At 37.6% G+C, this 15,764-nt stretch overlaps 1 protein-coding gene across 10 annotated transcripts in view; it reads right to left on the reverse strand.

The window, feature by feature from the left end:
- The window catches only part of LOC119943608 (putative leucine-rich repeat-containing protein DDB_G0290503), a 62,096-nt gene that overhangs the window by 10,536 nt on the left and 35,796 nt on the right, over nt 1–15,764 (reverse strand). For 8 of the 10 annotated variants that reach the window (XM_038764700.1, XM_038764704.1, XM_038764703.1 and 5 more), the window contains 5 exons: nt 13,976–14,109; nt 9,970–10,079; nt 9,467–9,635; nt 6,012–6,116; nt 204–4,664 (listed from right to left, as the gene is read on the reverse strand). In XM_038764700.1, the coding sequence (XP_038620628.1) occupies nt 204–4,664; nt 6,012–6,116; nt 9,467–9,635; nt 9,970–10,079; nt 13,976–14,109 (4,979 nt within the window). The remainder of the gene's footprint in view (nt 1–203; nt 4,665–6,011; nt 6,117–9,466; nt 9,636–9,969; nt 10,080–13,975; nt 14,110–15,764) is intronic. The other 2 variants (XM_038764699.1, XM_038764702.1) reach the window with 1 other exon arrangement.

The following is a 15,764-nucleotide window of genomic DNA, read 5'->3' on the forward strand; positions in this document are numbered from 1 at the left end:
AGTGTAGATCGAGAACAGAAGGGGACCAAGAAATGAACTTTGAGGAACCCCCACAGTAAGGGGATGGGAGGGGGAGTTTCACTAAAGACAGTAATTTGCTCAGTGAAATTACAAAACTCTGTCCATTGGTTTGACTCTATGCTTTGCTCAAAAGTTCATACCTTTGAGTTAAGGTTACAAAGTTCTCTTTATTTGCCACTTACCTGTGTCTGAATCTGCCCTTTTTCAGTCTTCATCTTGACGGTGTCAGTCTCTGCTGTTACTTTTATTTTACCTTCAAACTTCTGTGGCTCTTCTGATTTTTGTTTGACCTTATATTTAGATTCAATGTATTCCTTTTTTTCTAAGGCCTTTACATCAACAGTTTTCTGTACAGCAAATTTATCTGTAACTTCAGGAGCCAAGTGTGACTTTTCTAATGAAAGTGCATCACTGCCACTTTCTGGAGAAAATCTGGAGTTTAATTTAAATGATTTTGTTGTTAAGTTTTCAGTAAGTAGATTTTGGTCAGAGCACTTCTTTCGAAGAGTCTGTAAAGCCAGTTCCTTTTCACTACTATTTTGTTTCCATGCACTTATCTGATCCACTGCCTTTCGGTATTCATATTTTAAAGCATCCAATTCATCTTTTAGAATACTAATCTCAGTCAAATTCGCTGTTTGGTTTTGATGATTATCTTCCACAATGGCAGTAAGGTTATTAACAGTTTCTGCACTTTTCTCCAATTCTTTCCTAAGTAGCTCTTTCTCATTGGTACTTGCACAAGCATTGCTTTCTAATAACTTTATACTCATATCTTTTTCAATTAAAGCATTTGTAAGTTCAAGTACCAATCCATTCTTTATATCACTAAAAAGATTTTGGTTATCGATTACAGATTCATGCATATCACTAGTTATTCTTTTCTGACTATCAATCTCTTTGTTCAGCTTGATTATTACTTTTTGAAAATCCTTAACTTGCTTGTTTAAGGTCTCATTTTCCAATTTCAATGTCTCATTAGTTGCCAGAGTTGTTCTAATACCTACATCTTTTTCCAGAACAACTCCTTTTAACTGCTGTACTTCAGAATTCAAAGACTTCAACAATTCCTCCTTCAAGCGGCAATGTTCCTCTACTTTGGAATACTGTGCTTTGAGCTTCATGTAATCATTTGATTTTTGCTTCAGAGACTCATCTTTCTGAATAAGTGACTGATTAAGCTCAGCTTTCTTTTCTGCCATATTTTTAAGCTGACCATTAAGGTCAGCAATTATCTCCACATTCTCAGACAGCTGAACTCTGAGGATCTCAGCCTCTTCAGATTTCTTTTTTAAAATCTGCATATCTTGGCCTTTATTTAGGAGTTCATTTTCCTTTTCTCGTGATAGCTGTTTAAACTGATGAATTTCAGAATCCAAAATGTGCACCTGCTTCTGCAAATCAGATATGGTTTGCAAGTATTTTGCTTCTCCAACAAAAGAACTGTCTTTTATCTGTTGAATTAATGCTTCGCTTTGAGAAAGTTGAGTTACTTTTTCTTCCAAATTAGCTTTAAATTTTTCTTTTTCAATTGTAAGGCTATCAATTTGGTTCTTCAGATCTAAAATCATATGATTTTGCTGAGACAAATGTGAGGTTAAGGTAACTATCTCATCTGTTTTGTTCATTAGAGTACAATTTACATCCCTCAACTGTGCCTGAAGAGCACCACATTCACTTTTACAGGAAAGTGACATACTTTCCTTTTCAAATCTTAACAAATCTAATTCTTTCCTTTGCAGTTCTAACTGGGCACTTGATGTTGCATATTCTTCCTCTACCTCAGCAATTTGTTGACGGAGTTTTTCCAGTTCAGTCCCTTTACTTTTTAGACTAGATTCTTGCTCTTCCACTACCTTAGTGAGGTTTATATTTGTTTCAGTTAGTTTCTGATTTTCCTCTCGTATCTTTCCCATATTTACTTTAAATTCCTCAATCATAGACTGTTCCTTCTGTTCTACAAGAGCTGAAATTTCATCAGCTTTCTGCTTCAATGCCTCCTTCTCAAGATGGAGTTCTGAAACTGTCTTTTGGTGCTTTGTTTCTTTGACAGATATTTCATTTTCCAGTTCTTTTACAACCTGAATTTGCTTCAGTATTTCACACTGTTTCACATCCAATTGTTTTAACAGAGCTTCAACTTCGGCCCCTTTATTTTGGAGGGTAGATCTTCTCTCTTCCACTATCTGATTGAGGTTTAAATTGGTTTCTTTTAGTTTCTGATTTTCCTCTTGCATCTTTTCCATGTTTACTTTAAATTCCTCAGCCATAGAACGTTCTTTCTGCTCTCCAAGGGCTGAAATTTCAGCAATTCTTTGTTTCAAAGACTCCTTCTCAAGATGGAGTTCTGAAACTGACTTTTGGTGCTGTGCATCTTTGGCAGATATCTCATTTTCCAACTTTTTCACAATCTGAATTTGCTTCAGTATTTCACACTGTTTCACATCCAATTGTTTTGAGAGAACTTCAACTTCGGCCCCTTTATTTTGGAGGGTAGATCCTCTCTCTTCCACTATCTGATTGAGGTTTAAATTGGTTTCAGTTAGTTTCTGATTTTCCTCTTGCATTTTTTCCATTTTTAGTTTAAATTCCTCAGCCATAGTACGTTCTTTCTGCTCTCCAAAGGCTGAAATTTCAGCAATTTTTTGTTTCAATGACTCCTTCTCAAGATGGAGTTCTGAAACTGACTTTTGGTGCTGTGCATCTTTGGCAGATATCTCATTTTCCAACTTTTTCACAACCTGAATTTGCTTCAGTATTTCACACTGTTTCATATCCAATTGTTTTGATAGAGCTTCAAGTTCGGCCTCTTTATTTTTGAGGGTAGATCCTCTCTCTTCCACTAGCTGAGTGAGGTTTAAATTTGTTTCAGTTAGCTTCTGACTTTCCTCTCGCATCTTTGCCATGATTAGTTTAAATTCCTCAGCCATAGAACTCTCCTTCTGTTCTACAAGAGCTGAAATTTCATCAACTTTTTGTTTCAATACTTCCTTCTCAAGATGGAGTTCTGAAACTGTCTTTTGGTGCTGTATATCTTTGGAAGATATTTCATTTTCCAACTCTTTCACAACCTGAATTTGCTTCAGTATTTCACACTGTTTCATATCCAATTGCTTTGACAGGGCTTCAAGTTCAGTCCCTTTATTTCTTAAGGTAGAATCTCTTTTGTCCACCAATTGAGTGAGGTTTAAATTTGATTCAGTTAGCTTCTGATTTTCCTCTTGTATCTTTCCCATATTTACTTTAAATTCCTCAGCCACAGAACGTTCCTTCTGCTCTATGAGAGCTGAAATTTCATCAACTTTTTGCTTCAATGTCTCCTTCTCATGGTGAAGTTCTGAAACTATTTTTTGGTGCTGTATATCTTTGGCAGATATTTCATTTTCCAGCTCTTTTTTCAGAGCCTGAATGCTCAGCATTTCACGCTCTTTCACATCCAATTGTTTAGACAGAGTCTCATTCATATTTACCAACTTCTGGTTTTCTTTTCCCATAGCAGTTATTTTGTTGTTGATATCTGCATGTATCTTTTTTTGTTCCGTCATATCTTTTTCTTTCTCTTCAAGAATGGTCTGAAACTGCCTGTTAGCCAATGTAAGGACCTTGGCTTCTGATTTGGTTGTCTGCAATGTTTCGAGAGTTTCATTTAGCTTATTGTTAAGATCCTTACACAGTTCATCTTTACTTTGCAAGTCTTTAACTAATTTCACCTTAACTTCCTTGAATTGATGAAGCTTTTGCTCCAGTGAACTTATAACCTCTAATTTCTCTTGTAAGTTCTTTTTCAGTGATTCTTGCTTTTCAATTTGTTGTGAAATTTGTCTGGATAATTTAACCAACTCTTCATCCTTTTTAGAGGCTTCCGAACCAAGCTTATTATACAAGGCCTTCACAGATTTTAATTCATTTTCAAAACTCTGTTCTTTGCTTTCATTTTCTTTATGCAACCTATATAGTTTTTCCCTTACTGAGCTGTTTTCTTCAAGCTGGGATTTCAAAGAATCAATTTCATGTTTGTGTTTTATTTCCATGCTCTGCAGGTTCACAGCTGATTCACTAATTTGCTCTTTGAGCACACTAATTTGTGACTTACACTCAGTAAGGTTATTATTATATGTGATACTGTGAGACTTCATTTCTGAACAAAGATCTTCAATTGTGTGACTCTTTTCACCTATTTGTCTAATCAGTTCCTCATTTTCTTTGTCTTTTGCTTCTTTGTCACTTTTCACTTTTTCCAACTCCAGCTGTGTTGCACTGAGTTGCTCTGAAACCATAGACATTTTCACACTTGCATCTTTCACATCAGAATTCTTCATTTCTTTAAGTACATTTATCTCTCTATCTGCTGTTAACAGTGCTTCTTGTAGTTTTCTCACTTCATCCTCTTTTTCTTGGACTAGTTGCTTTAAAACTATAACCTGCTCTGAATGTTCAGTCACACTGGAAGTAAGAGCAGAAAATGCCTCATCTTTCTCAGACAGTGCTTCCTTGAGTTGGTCAATTTCTCGCTCTCGTCTTTGGAGATCTTGAATAAGTTGAAATCTCTCCTCTAGATGGTTTGTGTTGAGTCTTTCAAGTTCTTCATTTGCCTGGTCAAGATCTCGCGTCATTAGTTCTACTGCATTCTCTTGCTTCAAATTCTAAACAAAAAGAAAACAATGAAAAATTAAAAATCTTATACGATCTATGATTTCACTGATAATTAACTGTTAATTGCATACAGGGCCATCATCCAATCTATACAGTTGTTTATAAACTGACCTCATACAGCAATAAAGATTGTCAAATAATAAGGCGTAACTTATGCTTTGTAAAACTTAAGATAACCCTCAGCTTACACAGGCAGTTTCCTCTCAAGTATTTTGTTGCTTGAACACCACTACCCCCAGTTCCTTGGTAGAGGAAGAGAAAGTGCAGGAAGGCCATGATTTGTGACCAGACGGCAGCACATCCTGACTGTATGATGTACCTGTGACCCCTATTTGGGCATCAGAAACAGGAAGGGCAGCATTTTTTTTTAGCCACAGTAGGTGACTTTCTATGCGTTTAAGACCCTTTAACACCTAAAACAGCTTAGCATAAGGCCTCCAAAGTCACTCCACCCTGAAGCCCAAGACAAATCAGTACAGACCAAGGTGGGGGAAATCACCCATCTGACTCCACTGTGAGCTCTTCCAAGTCACTATGGCCCTATATCAGTAGGGAATCGCCACTGCAGAAGAAAAAGAGGTCAGGGTTGTGCAATTTCCCCATCTTCCAGGCTATTTCTGCAACTTCAGAAATCTTGCTCATAATAAGGGCAGTTTATCACAGCATTGTTTTGATACAAAAATTAAAGTTGCCCAGATTGTGTTGTCACTAGTTTGTTCACACACACTTAACTACCCTGATTTGAATTTATCTACACAACCCTGTTTTCATTGTAACATCGTCTTTATCTTTTACTTTGTCTTTGAGTTCATACTGTTTCATCTTTCCTTATGTGTTCATAGTCAACCCCTCCTCCTCAGAGTGAGAGAGCTTCTTGGTGGCTTTGCACACAGTAGTCCCTTACATACCTCTTGTCTTGTCTTATGCTGTCAAGTCGTCTCTGACCCATAATGATGCCACAAACACATCTCTCCCAGAACGCCGCACCTCCACTTGCAATCATTCTGGTAGTGTATCCATAGGGCTCTCTTGGTAAAAAGATGGAATTGGTCTACCATTGCCTTCTTCCATGCAGTAAACTTGAGTCTCTACCCTCAACTCTCTCCCACGCTGCTGTTGCCCAGCACAGGTGAGTTTTGACTGTAGCAGACTGCCTTCCACTCATTAGCCACTGCCCACATTAACAATGGAATGGATATGCCTCTGCTTGACTCTCCCTCCCGTAGTCAAGACTGGCAGACTACTGGAAACTGTCCAAGTGCGAGCCTAAGAGGGGCTTAAATACCACTACTGCTATCAAAAGAAGTCAAAAACAAAAGAGCATTTGAATCTATTACCTTTTCTTTAAGCGTTGCTATTTTCTCTTCTAAATGACCAATTGTAATTTTTTGTTCAGAGCACTCTGCTTCATTCTCCTGGCACTGCTTTCTAACTTCTTCCAACTAGAATAAAACAAATGTGTGTGTGTATATGCAATTAATAAAATAATTCTGGGTTTTCAAATTATTTTAAAGAACCCAATTTACAACCCCAAAAACATTTTATGGGTAATTCAGGCAATTTGCTGATGTTGTTGACTTTTTACCTGCCAATACGAAAAACTAAATTTAGTTTCTGCCTTCACCGGCTTAGTAGTCGCTATGAAAGAGGATGGAGAGAGTGGATACTGTCTGTTGTCACGGAACAATTTCTCTGTGAGACCTCTGAAGAAAATGAGGTTTTTCATTTTTCAAAATCCTTTGTTATACAATGCAGCCAGATTACCTTTAATAATAATAATTATCTTTAATAGTATGTGAGTGTGCATGTGTGGGGGGTCTTTCTTGAGACATTGGAATAGCGAAGCAAAAAAAGAAAAACCCACACAAAAGCCAACACTGCAAAATGAAAAAAGAAAATCAATAAAGGAAATGAAAGGGAAACAAAAAAAACTGCATGCACTAGTGCACATGAAAGTGTCATATTTACTAATTACTCATTGGCAGCCACCTCAAGTATGCAAAATATCACCAATATTGCAAAACAAATCCAATCTGGCAGTAGGGCACATCTTCTCTCCTCCCCAATCTGAAAATGGAGTCCCATAGAACACTGGTGACTCCACTCTGGTTTCCTATTTGAGGTAAAGGCCCTTAGATAGCACCGTTAGGATCTAAACATCTTTTGTGAGGGGAGGAGGAAGAGGTGAAGGAAGAGAGGGTGAACAAGTTGAAAAAAGGGTAGAGAAAACAAGAGAAGACCCCTTGCAGTTTCAGAGTTTCACCTGAATCTTGCCCCCTCCACTGCAACACACACCTTTCCCATCATTTATTTTCTCTTTTCCATTTAGGCACAAGTTTGTGTTTGTTTGTTCCTTCTCTCTTTCACACACACACACACACACACACACACACACACACACACACACACACGCTCCAGCAACAACAGAGGGCAGAAATTCTGTGACAAAGGAAAATAAATGAATCAGTGCTATTTTGAATGTTTACTATGTGCAGAGTACTGTATTAAGTACTTGGGAAATTATAATACCAGAAAGTTGGCAGACAAGTACAATGAATTTACCATCTGGAGGGGGAGACAGGCATTAATATAATTTATATTTTAAAATATGTACATAAAAATAATGACTCCGGCCTACTGTCTGTTTCAAGGCCTCTGGGGTACTCATCACCTGCTTCTCCCTCCACCTCTGCAGCTTCTTCTTGCTGGGGCCTAGGCTATTTTGTCTGTCATACTGTTGGCTGTACTGCCTGTACCCACCTGAATGCTTTGAAGTATCCTTAAGGGGTTCTTAACAGCCTCCAACCTCAGCTGCTTAAAGTTTTAGGGGACAAATGCCCATAAATCACCAGGGTTCCCTACATTTCCAAATTCCTGACCATATATACTCTTCCACAATATCAGGAAACTGAGTTCAATCAATTAGTCAACAGTACTTGTTGAGTATTACCAGGGCACCATACTAAATGCTTGCAAGAAGACTACAGAATTAGTTGACAAAAATCACAACTCTCAAGGAGTTTACCATCTGTTGGAGGGGCTAACAATCTAGAGCTCAATGTAAACTAAAACCGTACTTCAGGGGAGAAGGCTAAACTTCCTTCCAGTAACTTGAAGGACTCAGCAACACATCCCTTAACCCAACAACTGATAAATAGTCTCTCTATGGAAAAGCCAAGAAACAAAAATGAAGAAACTGATACAAAGTGTGATAAAGCAATTTGCCAAAATTGCAAACCAAGCTGGTACCAGAAACTAAATCTCCTGCCGAAAAAAACATTTTATCTCTTTCAGAGATCATTCCACTTCACATTAATAAGTCAAATGACCCTTTATTTCGAATTGATTCTTCTCCACTCATCAGTTTCTCTGAGGACAGATTAAAATGCACTGGACTGTAAGCTTCTTGTGGGCAGGGAATGTGTCTACAGCTCTGTTGTGCTGTACTCACAGTACAGTGCTCTGCCCACAGTTAGCACTCAATAAATATGATTGATTAGCCGGTAGAGCCGAGGAATGATACCTAAACTATATGTACGTATACATACATACATATATATAGAGAGAGAGATATATAGTTCTCTGTACACTCGTCTGTACACAGCAAGTATACATCAACACAATAAAGAAATACATTTCAACCCATACAGTGTGAAAGGCACCACCAGGCTCTCTTATATCTTTTCAGGCAGACTCATTCTTCAATAAAACTTCACCTCGAAAACAACATCTTTTAACATGTAGGCAGCTGTTCAAATTCTACAATTAATAGTGGTTGTAGTCTTTTCAACATGAAGTACAAATCGAAAGAACTAAGATTTCTTTTCATCATACTAAATACTCTGGAATGTTCACAATACAATGGGAACATGATATAAGGGGATTGAAAGGGCTGATCTAACAAGAGCCTAGTACAGTGCTCTGCACACAGTAAGCGCTCAATAAATATGACAATGAATGAATGAATCTTTCTCCAGTGGGGTTTCGCAGGAGGTGGGAGAGGGTAAGAAAGAACCCCAGTCCTGGCTCCAATTCATGCCTGGGCAATGGGAATCCTGGCCCTAAGTGGTCTGATCCTATGGTTCTTGTATAGGGAAAAGAACAAGTTGAGAGTAGACTGCAGTCTGGGCCAGATCCAGACAGAAGCAGGAAGACAATGGAAGAACTTTATCAGGGTTTTCTCTCTCTCTCTCTCTCTCTCTGTCTCTTTCACACAGAAGTATTCACTCATACTCCTGTACTTACTCTTTAAGCTTCCTTTTTTTTTTATTCCCCCAAACTTATGACGGCAAATCAAACAGTGGCATTTACTGAGCACTTACTGTGTGCAGAGCACTGTACTAAGAACTTGAGAGAGTACAGTTTTGGGCCAACATAAGGGCGCAAGTTCCAATCAGAGTGTGTGATCATAGTTTTTCAACTATCAGATACAGAGTCCCCTGAAGTTTCCTCCCCACTGCATGAGAATCCACATGCAAGAAGAATGCTAGGTTTGGGTAAAAATGCACTGTATTCTAGATGTAGTGCAATGCAAAGCAGTGTCCAATGCTTAATACAATGTTCCGCACAAAATAAGTTCTCAGTAAATGCTACTGATTGATTACTGCCTTGGTCTCATTTTGTTTTTGTGCTTATACGGTGTCCTACTGTGTATATTTTCAGAATTAAAAGTTTTTCTAAAGATTTAAATCTATTAAAAGATTGAAAGATTAAAATGTAAAATATTTTATTTTGCACATTTTCAATCTTAGCAAATGTAAGTTCTCTTTTATGGAGAGAACTTGTAACTTACTTGCTGTTCTGTTTGGGCCAACTTCTCCTTCATTTCTTCCATGGAACTTACTTTCTCTTGTAGTAACACCTTACAATTATCAATTTCCTCCAATTTCTTTGCTGCATGCAATAGCTTCTGTTCTTTTTCCCCAAGTTCATTTTCAAGGAAGGCTTTCCTATCATTTAACCTAAGAATGACACATATTTATATAGCTTCTTACTGGCTCAGACACATATTTGGAACTTGGGAACTTCTGTTACATTGTACGAACTGTGAACCAGATCACTGGATTTTTAATATGGAGTCATTTACATTTCCTTGGGATATAAGCATTTTGTCTAGTTGGTCCATAACTAAAAAAGCAAGTCCAGGAATAAGCAGATATGAAAATACAAATACAAAACATCAAAAAATAGGGCTTGATATAGTCTATGGCTTCACACATATATGTACATACATGAAATAATCATAAGTAAAGAAAATGTTACAACCCATATATAACCATAAAATAAATATTTTACCCTTTCAGTTGTTCATTCAAGCCAGAAACAATTACTTCATTCTTCTCATTATCCTGTGCTTGCTGACTTTGGAGCTGTCCAAGTAGCGTCTGCAGATGTTCATTTTCATTCTGGAAAAAACAATAGCAAATACATCCCAGAACTTTAGAGAAAGAGATATGACCTTAAAAATTGGCAAGGCCTATATGTAGCCTTTCATTTAAAGCATGATTTGCTGTTTCCTAGGCCAGCACGGACACAGGGCTTAAAAATCATAGTAATTTAGTTTCAAGGGTTTTTTGCTTGGCCATGGAGGCAAGATCTGACATGAGGGACATTGCCTATTATTTTCTTAATCCTTTAAATTCCTGCGCTTATAAAATATTGGCATCATGGTTCTGCTAGTTATGAGGAAATACTCTTAATTCTGATCCTGAGAGATACTTGAAAGCCATTCCCACTTTGAAGAGCGTTCACCTCATGTGGTGATTGAGGAAGGAATTCAAATTTACTACCAAACTGAACAAAATAAATAACAGAACAATTAAGGGACACCTAAATTTCAGTACAACATATTAAAAGAAAACATCACAGTACTGAGAATGAGATCAAGAACAGATCTGTGAATCAACAACTGCTCCCTTTTATCCATACTGCTTATTATCATTATATTATTCAGTTCCTTCACAGCTACCCATGGAAAAAAAATATATTCTTATCTGAATGAAGGTGGAAGCGAATAATGATGAGAAGAGACACATTCTGGCTTTTTTTCTCCATTCACATAATAATAATGACAGTATTTGTTAAGTGCATACTTTGTGCCAGGCATTCTACTAAGTGCTAGGGACAAGCAAATTGAGTTGGACACAGTCCCTGTCCCATGTGGGACTCACGGTCTCAATCTCCATTTTACAGATGAGGTAACTGAGGCCCAGAGAAGTGAAGTGACTTGCCCAAGGTCACACAGCCGACAAGTGGCAGAGCTGGGATTAGAACCCTTGACCTTCTGATTCCCAGGCCTATGCTCTATCCACTACACCATGCTGCTTCTCAGCTTCCAGCTGAGTGTCCATTAACTTTTTTGCCTGCTTCCTGGGCCTTAGGGATCAAAAGAACCAAAGTGGGAGGGCGAAGGCACAATGCTAGTTAGCAGAGCAGAACTGTCACAAGGTTCCCCCAAAAACCATCCTTCTACTTAGGTCACGACACGGTTCCGTACCCTCCTAAGAAGACCAGGACAGAAATAGCACTGGTGGGAAGTTGGAACTGGAAACCAGATAAAGTTGATTTTTAAAAGGAGAGTCTTTTTCACGGCCCTAAATAAACTTGGGCTCTCTCTCTGCAGCAGCACTGAAGTATAAGAGAGCTAAGGGACCAGAGGAGAAAAAGAATCTGAGACCGAAAACATGAGGAAATAAGCCACCAGAAAGGGAAAGTATGAGAAGATGAGAAGTTTCTGATGAGAGAAAATGTTAAGGAAGAAAGAGAAAAATGAACAAATATTGATATGGGGAAAAATAAAAGAGGAAAGAGAAGGGAGAAAATGATGTCTGCTTCTGAAACTGAATTTTGTTATGAGTTTTAATAAATGACATCAAATGGGCTACAAACAGAATTTAGGATAAATCAAATTGAATTTGGAAAGTTTTATAATAAATTAGAAGCAAGGCAAGTTCTAGTAAGGAGCAGATATGAAAATGGAGAGCTGAGGGAAGGCAACCAGAGTCTTAAGTCTTAAAATATTTCATCCCCACCAATGTGCAAATTATTTAAATGATGCCAGTGATGTATAAGACTTTCATCACATTTTCCACAGTAAAAAAATTCCTATTCCACCATTCATAATGTGTTGTTAAATGAATCTCCAAAGCTATAAATGTCATAAACTCAACTGACATTGTATTATGCACAACATTTTGTTATTCTAAACAAGCTTCACTGCACCAGGTCATGAGTCAAACTCCAAAAAAAAACAAAAAAAACACAGCCACTAATAGCAGAAACTTTTAACGAATGAGTTTTTTAATTAACAGCATGGACGACAAACATGGCAAAATCTGTCCCCACCTGCAGGACATGTGCTAGCCACTACTGAAGAAACAAAACAGACCTGTATGGCCCTTAAGAGATGCCCTTCTCCGTCTACACCAAATGTCATCTGTGTGGAAAGGCTTGGTTACAAGATCCTTTAAGAGCTCTTACATTGTTTTCTCTTGACAACTGATTTTATACAAAAACTTGTGTAAGAAGTTATATACACACCTTCGTATATCACTTGTTCATTTTCCCCCAAACCAAAAAGTTGTACATTTTAGTAAAATCTAGCATCCATTATGGAGTACTGTATTAATAAGAGGTGCCAGTGTTGTCATAGACATTTTATGTTTTGACTGGAACCCAAGAAAAACTTGCAATCAGAAGTTTTAAATAAATACACTGCTAAATGAGTAGTTAAAAAGATATTCACTCAAATTAATGTACACTAGCAATTTCTGTCTACCTACATTAATAGCACTTCACCAGTTCACATGGCTCAGTGGAAACAGCCCGGGCTTTGGAGTCAGAGGTCATGGGTTCAAATTCTGGCTCCACCACTTGTCAGCTATGTGATTTTGGGCAAGTCACAACTTCTACGGGCCTCAGTTACCTCATCTATAAAATGGTGATTAAGACTGTGAGCCCCCCGTGGGACAACCTGATCACCTTGTAACCTCCCCAGTGCTTAGAACAGTGCTTTGCACATAGTAAGCACTTAATAAATGCCATTATTATTATTAATAATAATTCACCCACTTCTCATATAATATTCCTGCAGAAGCCCACGTTAATGGAACGTCTTGTTGGTGTATACTCACTGTGTGTCCACCCTAGATGCAAGCTCTTAACTGTTTTTTCCCCAACATCAAATCACACCCTTCCCATATGGATGTGCGCTGTTGGAAGAATGTTCCCTAATTCTGCCACTGCAAGCTATCCAGACCATGTAGTTCAAGCACACATTCTGGCAGCCCTCAGTTACTTTTCAGTGATGCCATCACATATTTGTAGAAGATAATGCATTTTTTGTGAATTAAACTAAATTTTTGCTCAGAAAACACAGATTGACAATAAGCAAAGTTTTGCTAAAGTGAGCAAAAATAGCAGCTAGAAGCAACACTATTTGAAGGCTACAGAAATCAGAGTTAGGTGGAAGGTGAAACATAGAAAGCTTCTGTTAAAAAAGGTTTTTATCAAGTTATCTAACATTGTCAGTGAGATTTTGAAATAGGTTAATGCCAATTCCTTACAACAGTGATACAGCAGGAATATTATAGGCTTCCAAATTTTCACTGATGTTTGGACAATGAAATTTATTTTCCCTTAAACCTTAATGACTAAACATTTCCACTTAACTGACCTCATTTCTTTTTCACCCATGTATCCCCTAAAACCCATTCACAATAGTAAAGTTCATAAATTTCATTTTTGCTGGTGACACACAATGCAATTTGTTGTTTCTTTCTCATCTCCACCTCTTAACTTATTTTTGTTTACCATTCTAAGTCATTAATACACTCTTTCCTAACAATAGTTGATGATAACATCTTCACCTGAAGCTTCAGATAATTTTGAAAATTGCTGAGTAAACATTTAAATGTTTAAACTGCTGGAACTGATTTTAAGGGGGCTGAAGTCTCAATAATGTTGGTACCATAAACAGCACATACTATGCTTTCCTCTCTTTTAAAAAAAATCAAGGGTCTTAATTTTTTAATCTTCGAAAAACAACCTTATGCCCACTTTAACGACATTACCTTTACCATAATGATCAAAGGAAATCAATTTCAATGTTGGAAAGAAATTTAACATTCCTTAACCTCAATTACCCCATAAGCCTTTGGGTCTTAATCCTCAGCCCCTACTGCTGGCAAGGGAAACCTGTACACTATCTGCCCTTCATACTCTGTAAGAAAGTTTTTTCTGAACTGAATAAATGGCTATTCTTAATCTCATACTGACTTCAGAGTAGAAGAAAAATGTCTACCTGCAAAGCTTCCACTCTGGCTTGCAACTGAAGTCTATCTTCCAAATCCTGACAACGATCTTCAAGAGATAAAATTTGCTCTTGTAGTTGATTTCTCTCCAACTCCAATCCCTCCATCACCGTCCGTAATCCTTCTTAATTTAAAAGGAAACACAATTTCAAGGAAGGTCAAGAAGAAATGCCTACGGTTATAGAGTAGCTTGAGACACCAATAGCTAAACAACAAACCTGCTATAATTTCCTCCTTCAACAATGGAATAATCCCTGACTTCCTAAAAAATCATACCATATTTCTGACTCGATATATTTAGCAATTTAACCAAGAAATATGGTAAAACCTAAAATATGCTTTCCCCACAGTTTGAAATATAAAGTAGCACTGTCTACCTTTAAGACACATTTCAAAATAAATTTATATATTGATATCATTTTCCTCACTGCTGCTCTGAAATTGACTCATTTAATTTAGAAATTATTGAAGCAACACCAGATTCAATAAAATGTTAACAGTAGTCTCACCTAGAATATTTGCCTTTGAAAGTTTTTTCAAGTGAGACTGAGCTACTTGAGCACAATAGAAAAACGTAATAAAATTGCTAAGACCTTAACAGAGGAAATGTGTAATCATAATAAAAGGCACACAGGTGCAAAGGGAGGCAGTGCATCCTAGTTGAGAGATGACTGAACTGGGCATTATGACATCTGGCTGGCCTTTAGCCCCAATCTGCCATTTTCCCACTATAGGACCTTAGCAAACCACTTAATTGCACTCTGCCACTCTTTCCTCGTCTTTCTTTTTTTTTAAATAGTATTTAAGGGCTCACTATGTACCAGGCACTGTACTAAACGCTGGGGTAGATACAAGATAATTGGGTTGGACAAAGTCACTGTCCCATATAAGAGTTACTGTCTTAATCCCTGTTTTATAAATGAGGTAACTGAGTTGAGAGAAGCTAAATGACTTGCCCAAGGTCACACAACAGATAAGTGGCAGAGCCAGGATTAGAACCCAGATCCTCTAACTTCCAGACCCATGGTCTTTCCACTAGGCTATGCTGCTTCTGGGGATAAAATACTCGTTCTCCATCCCTTGAAGACTGTGAGCCCTAAGTGGGACAGAAACTGTGTCCAATGTGATTATCTTGACTCTAGCCCAGTGCTTATACATAGAAAGAACTCAATAAATACTATAATTATTATGAATCAATTGATCAATGCTATTTAATGAGTTCTTACTGTGTACTAAGTGCTTGGGAAAGTTCAGTAGGGTATATAGGCACAACCTCTGCCCTCGGAGCTTACAACTTGGCATAGGAGACAGACATCAAATTAAATTACAGATTTGGGAAAGTAACCGAGTAGAAGGATATGTGCTTAAGAGGCATGAAGGTGGGCGATACAGCCTCAAGTGTATAGATGACCCATAATCTTAACCTTAATTAAGGTACCAAGCCAACAGCACTCTCCTCTCTAAGCCTGTACCCACACTATTCCAAGGTTATGAAATAGACTCTCTGTTCCTGCTGCCAACCCATTTCTATCCCCTTCTTTAAATCATAGATCAAAGTCTACCTCCTTCAGGAAGCTTTCTCCTTAATTGCTCAATCTCAAAGGTATTCAAAAAATAGATGCTAAGAAATAGACAAGGTCTCTTCTCTCAAAAAAAAAAAAAAAAAGACAATCAACTGATTCCCTTCTTCCCTCTGCTAGGATCTGGAGACCCAAGTCATTTCTGGCTCACAAATCTCTAACTGAAGAGAAAAATCAATTAACAATTTGGAATGAGTAC

This window comes from Tachyglossus aculeatus, chromosome 22 (genome assembly GCF_015852505.1).
Source record: "Tachyglossus aculeatus isolate mTacAcu1 chromosome 22, mTacAcu1.pri, whole genome shotgun sequence".
Lineage (NCBI taxonomy): Eukaryota > Metazoa > Chordata > Mammalia > Monotremata > Tachyglossidae > Tachyglossus > Tachyglossus aculeatus.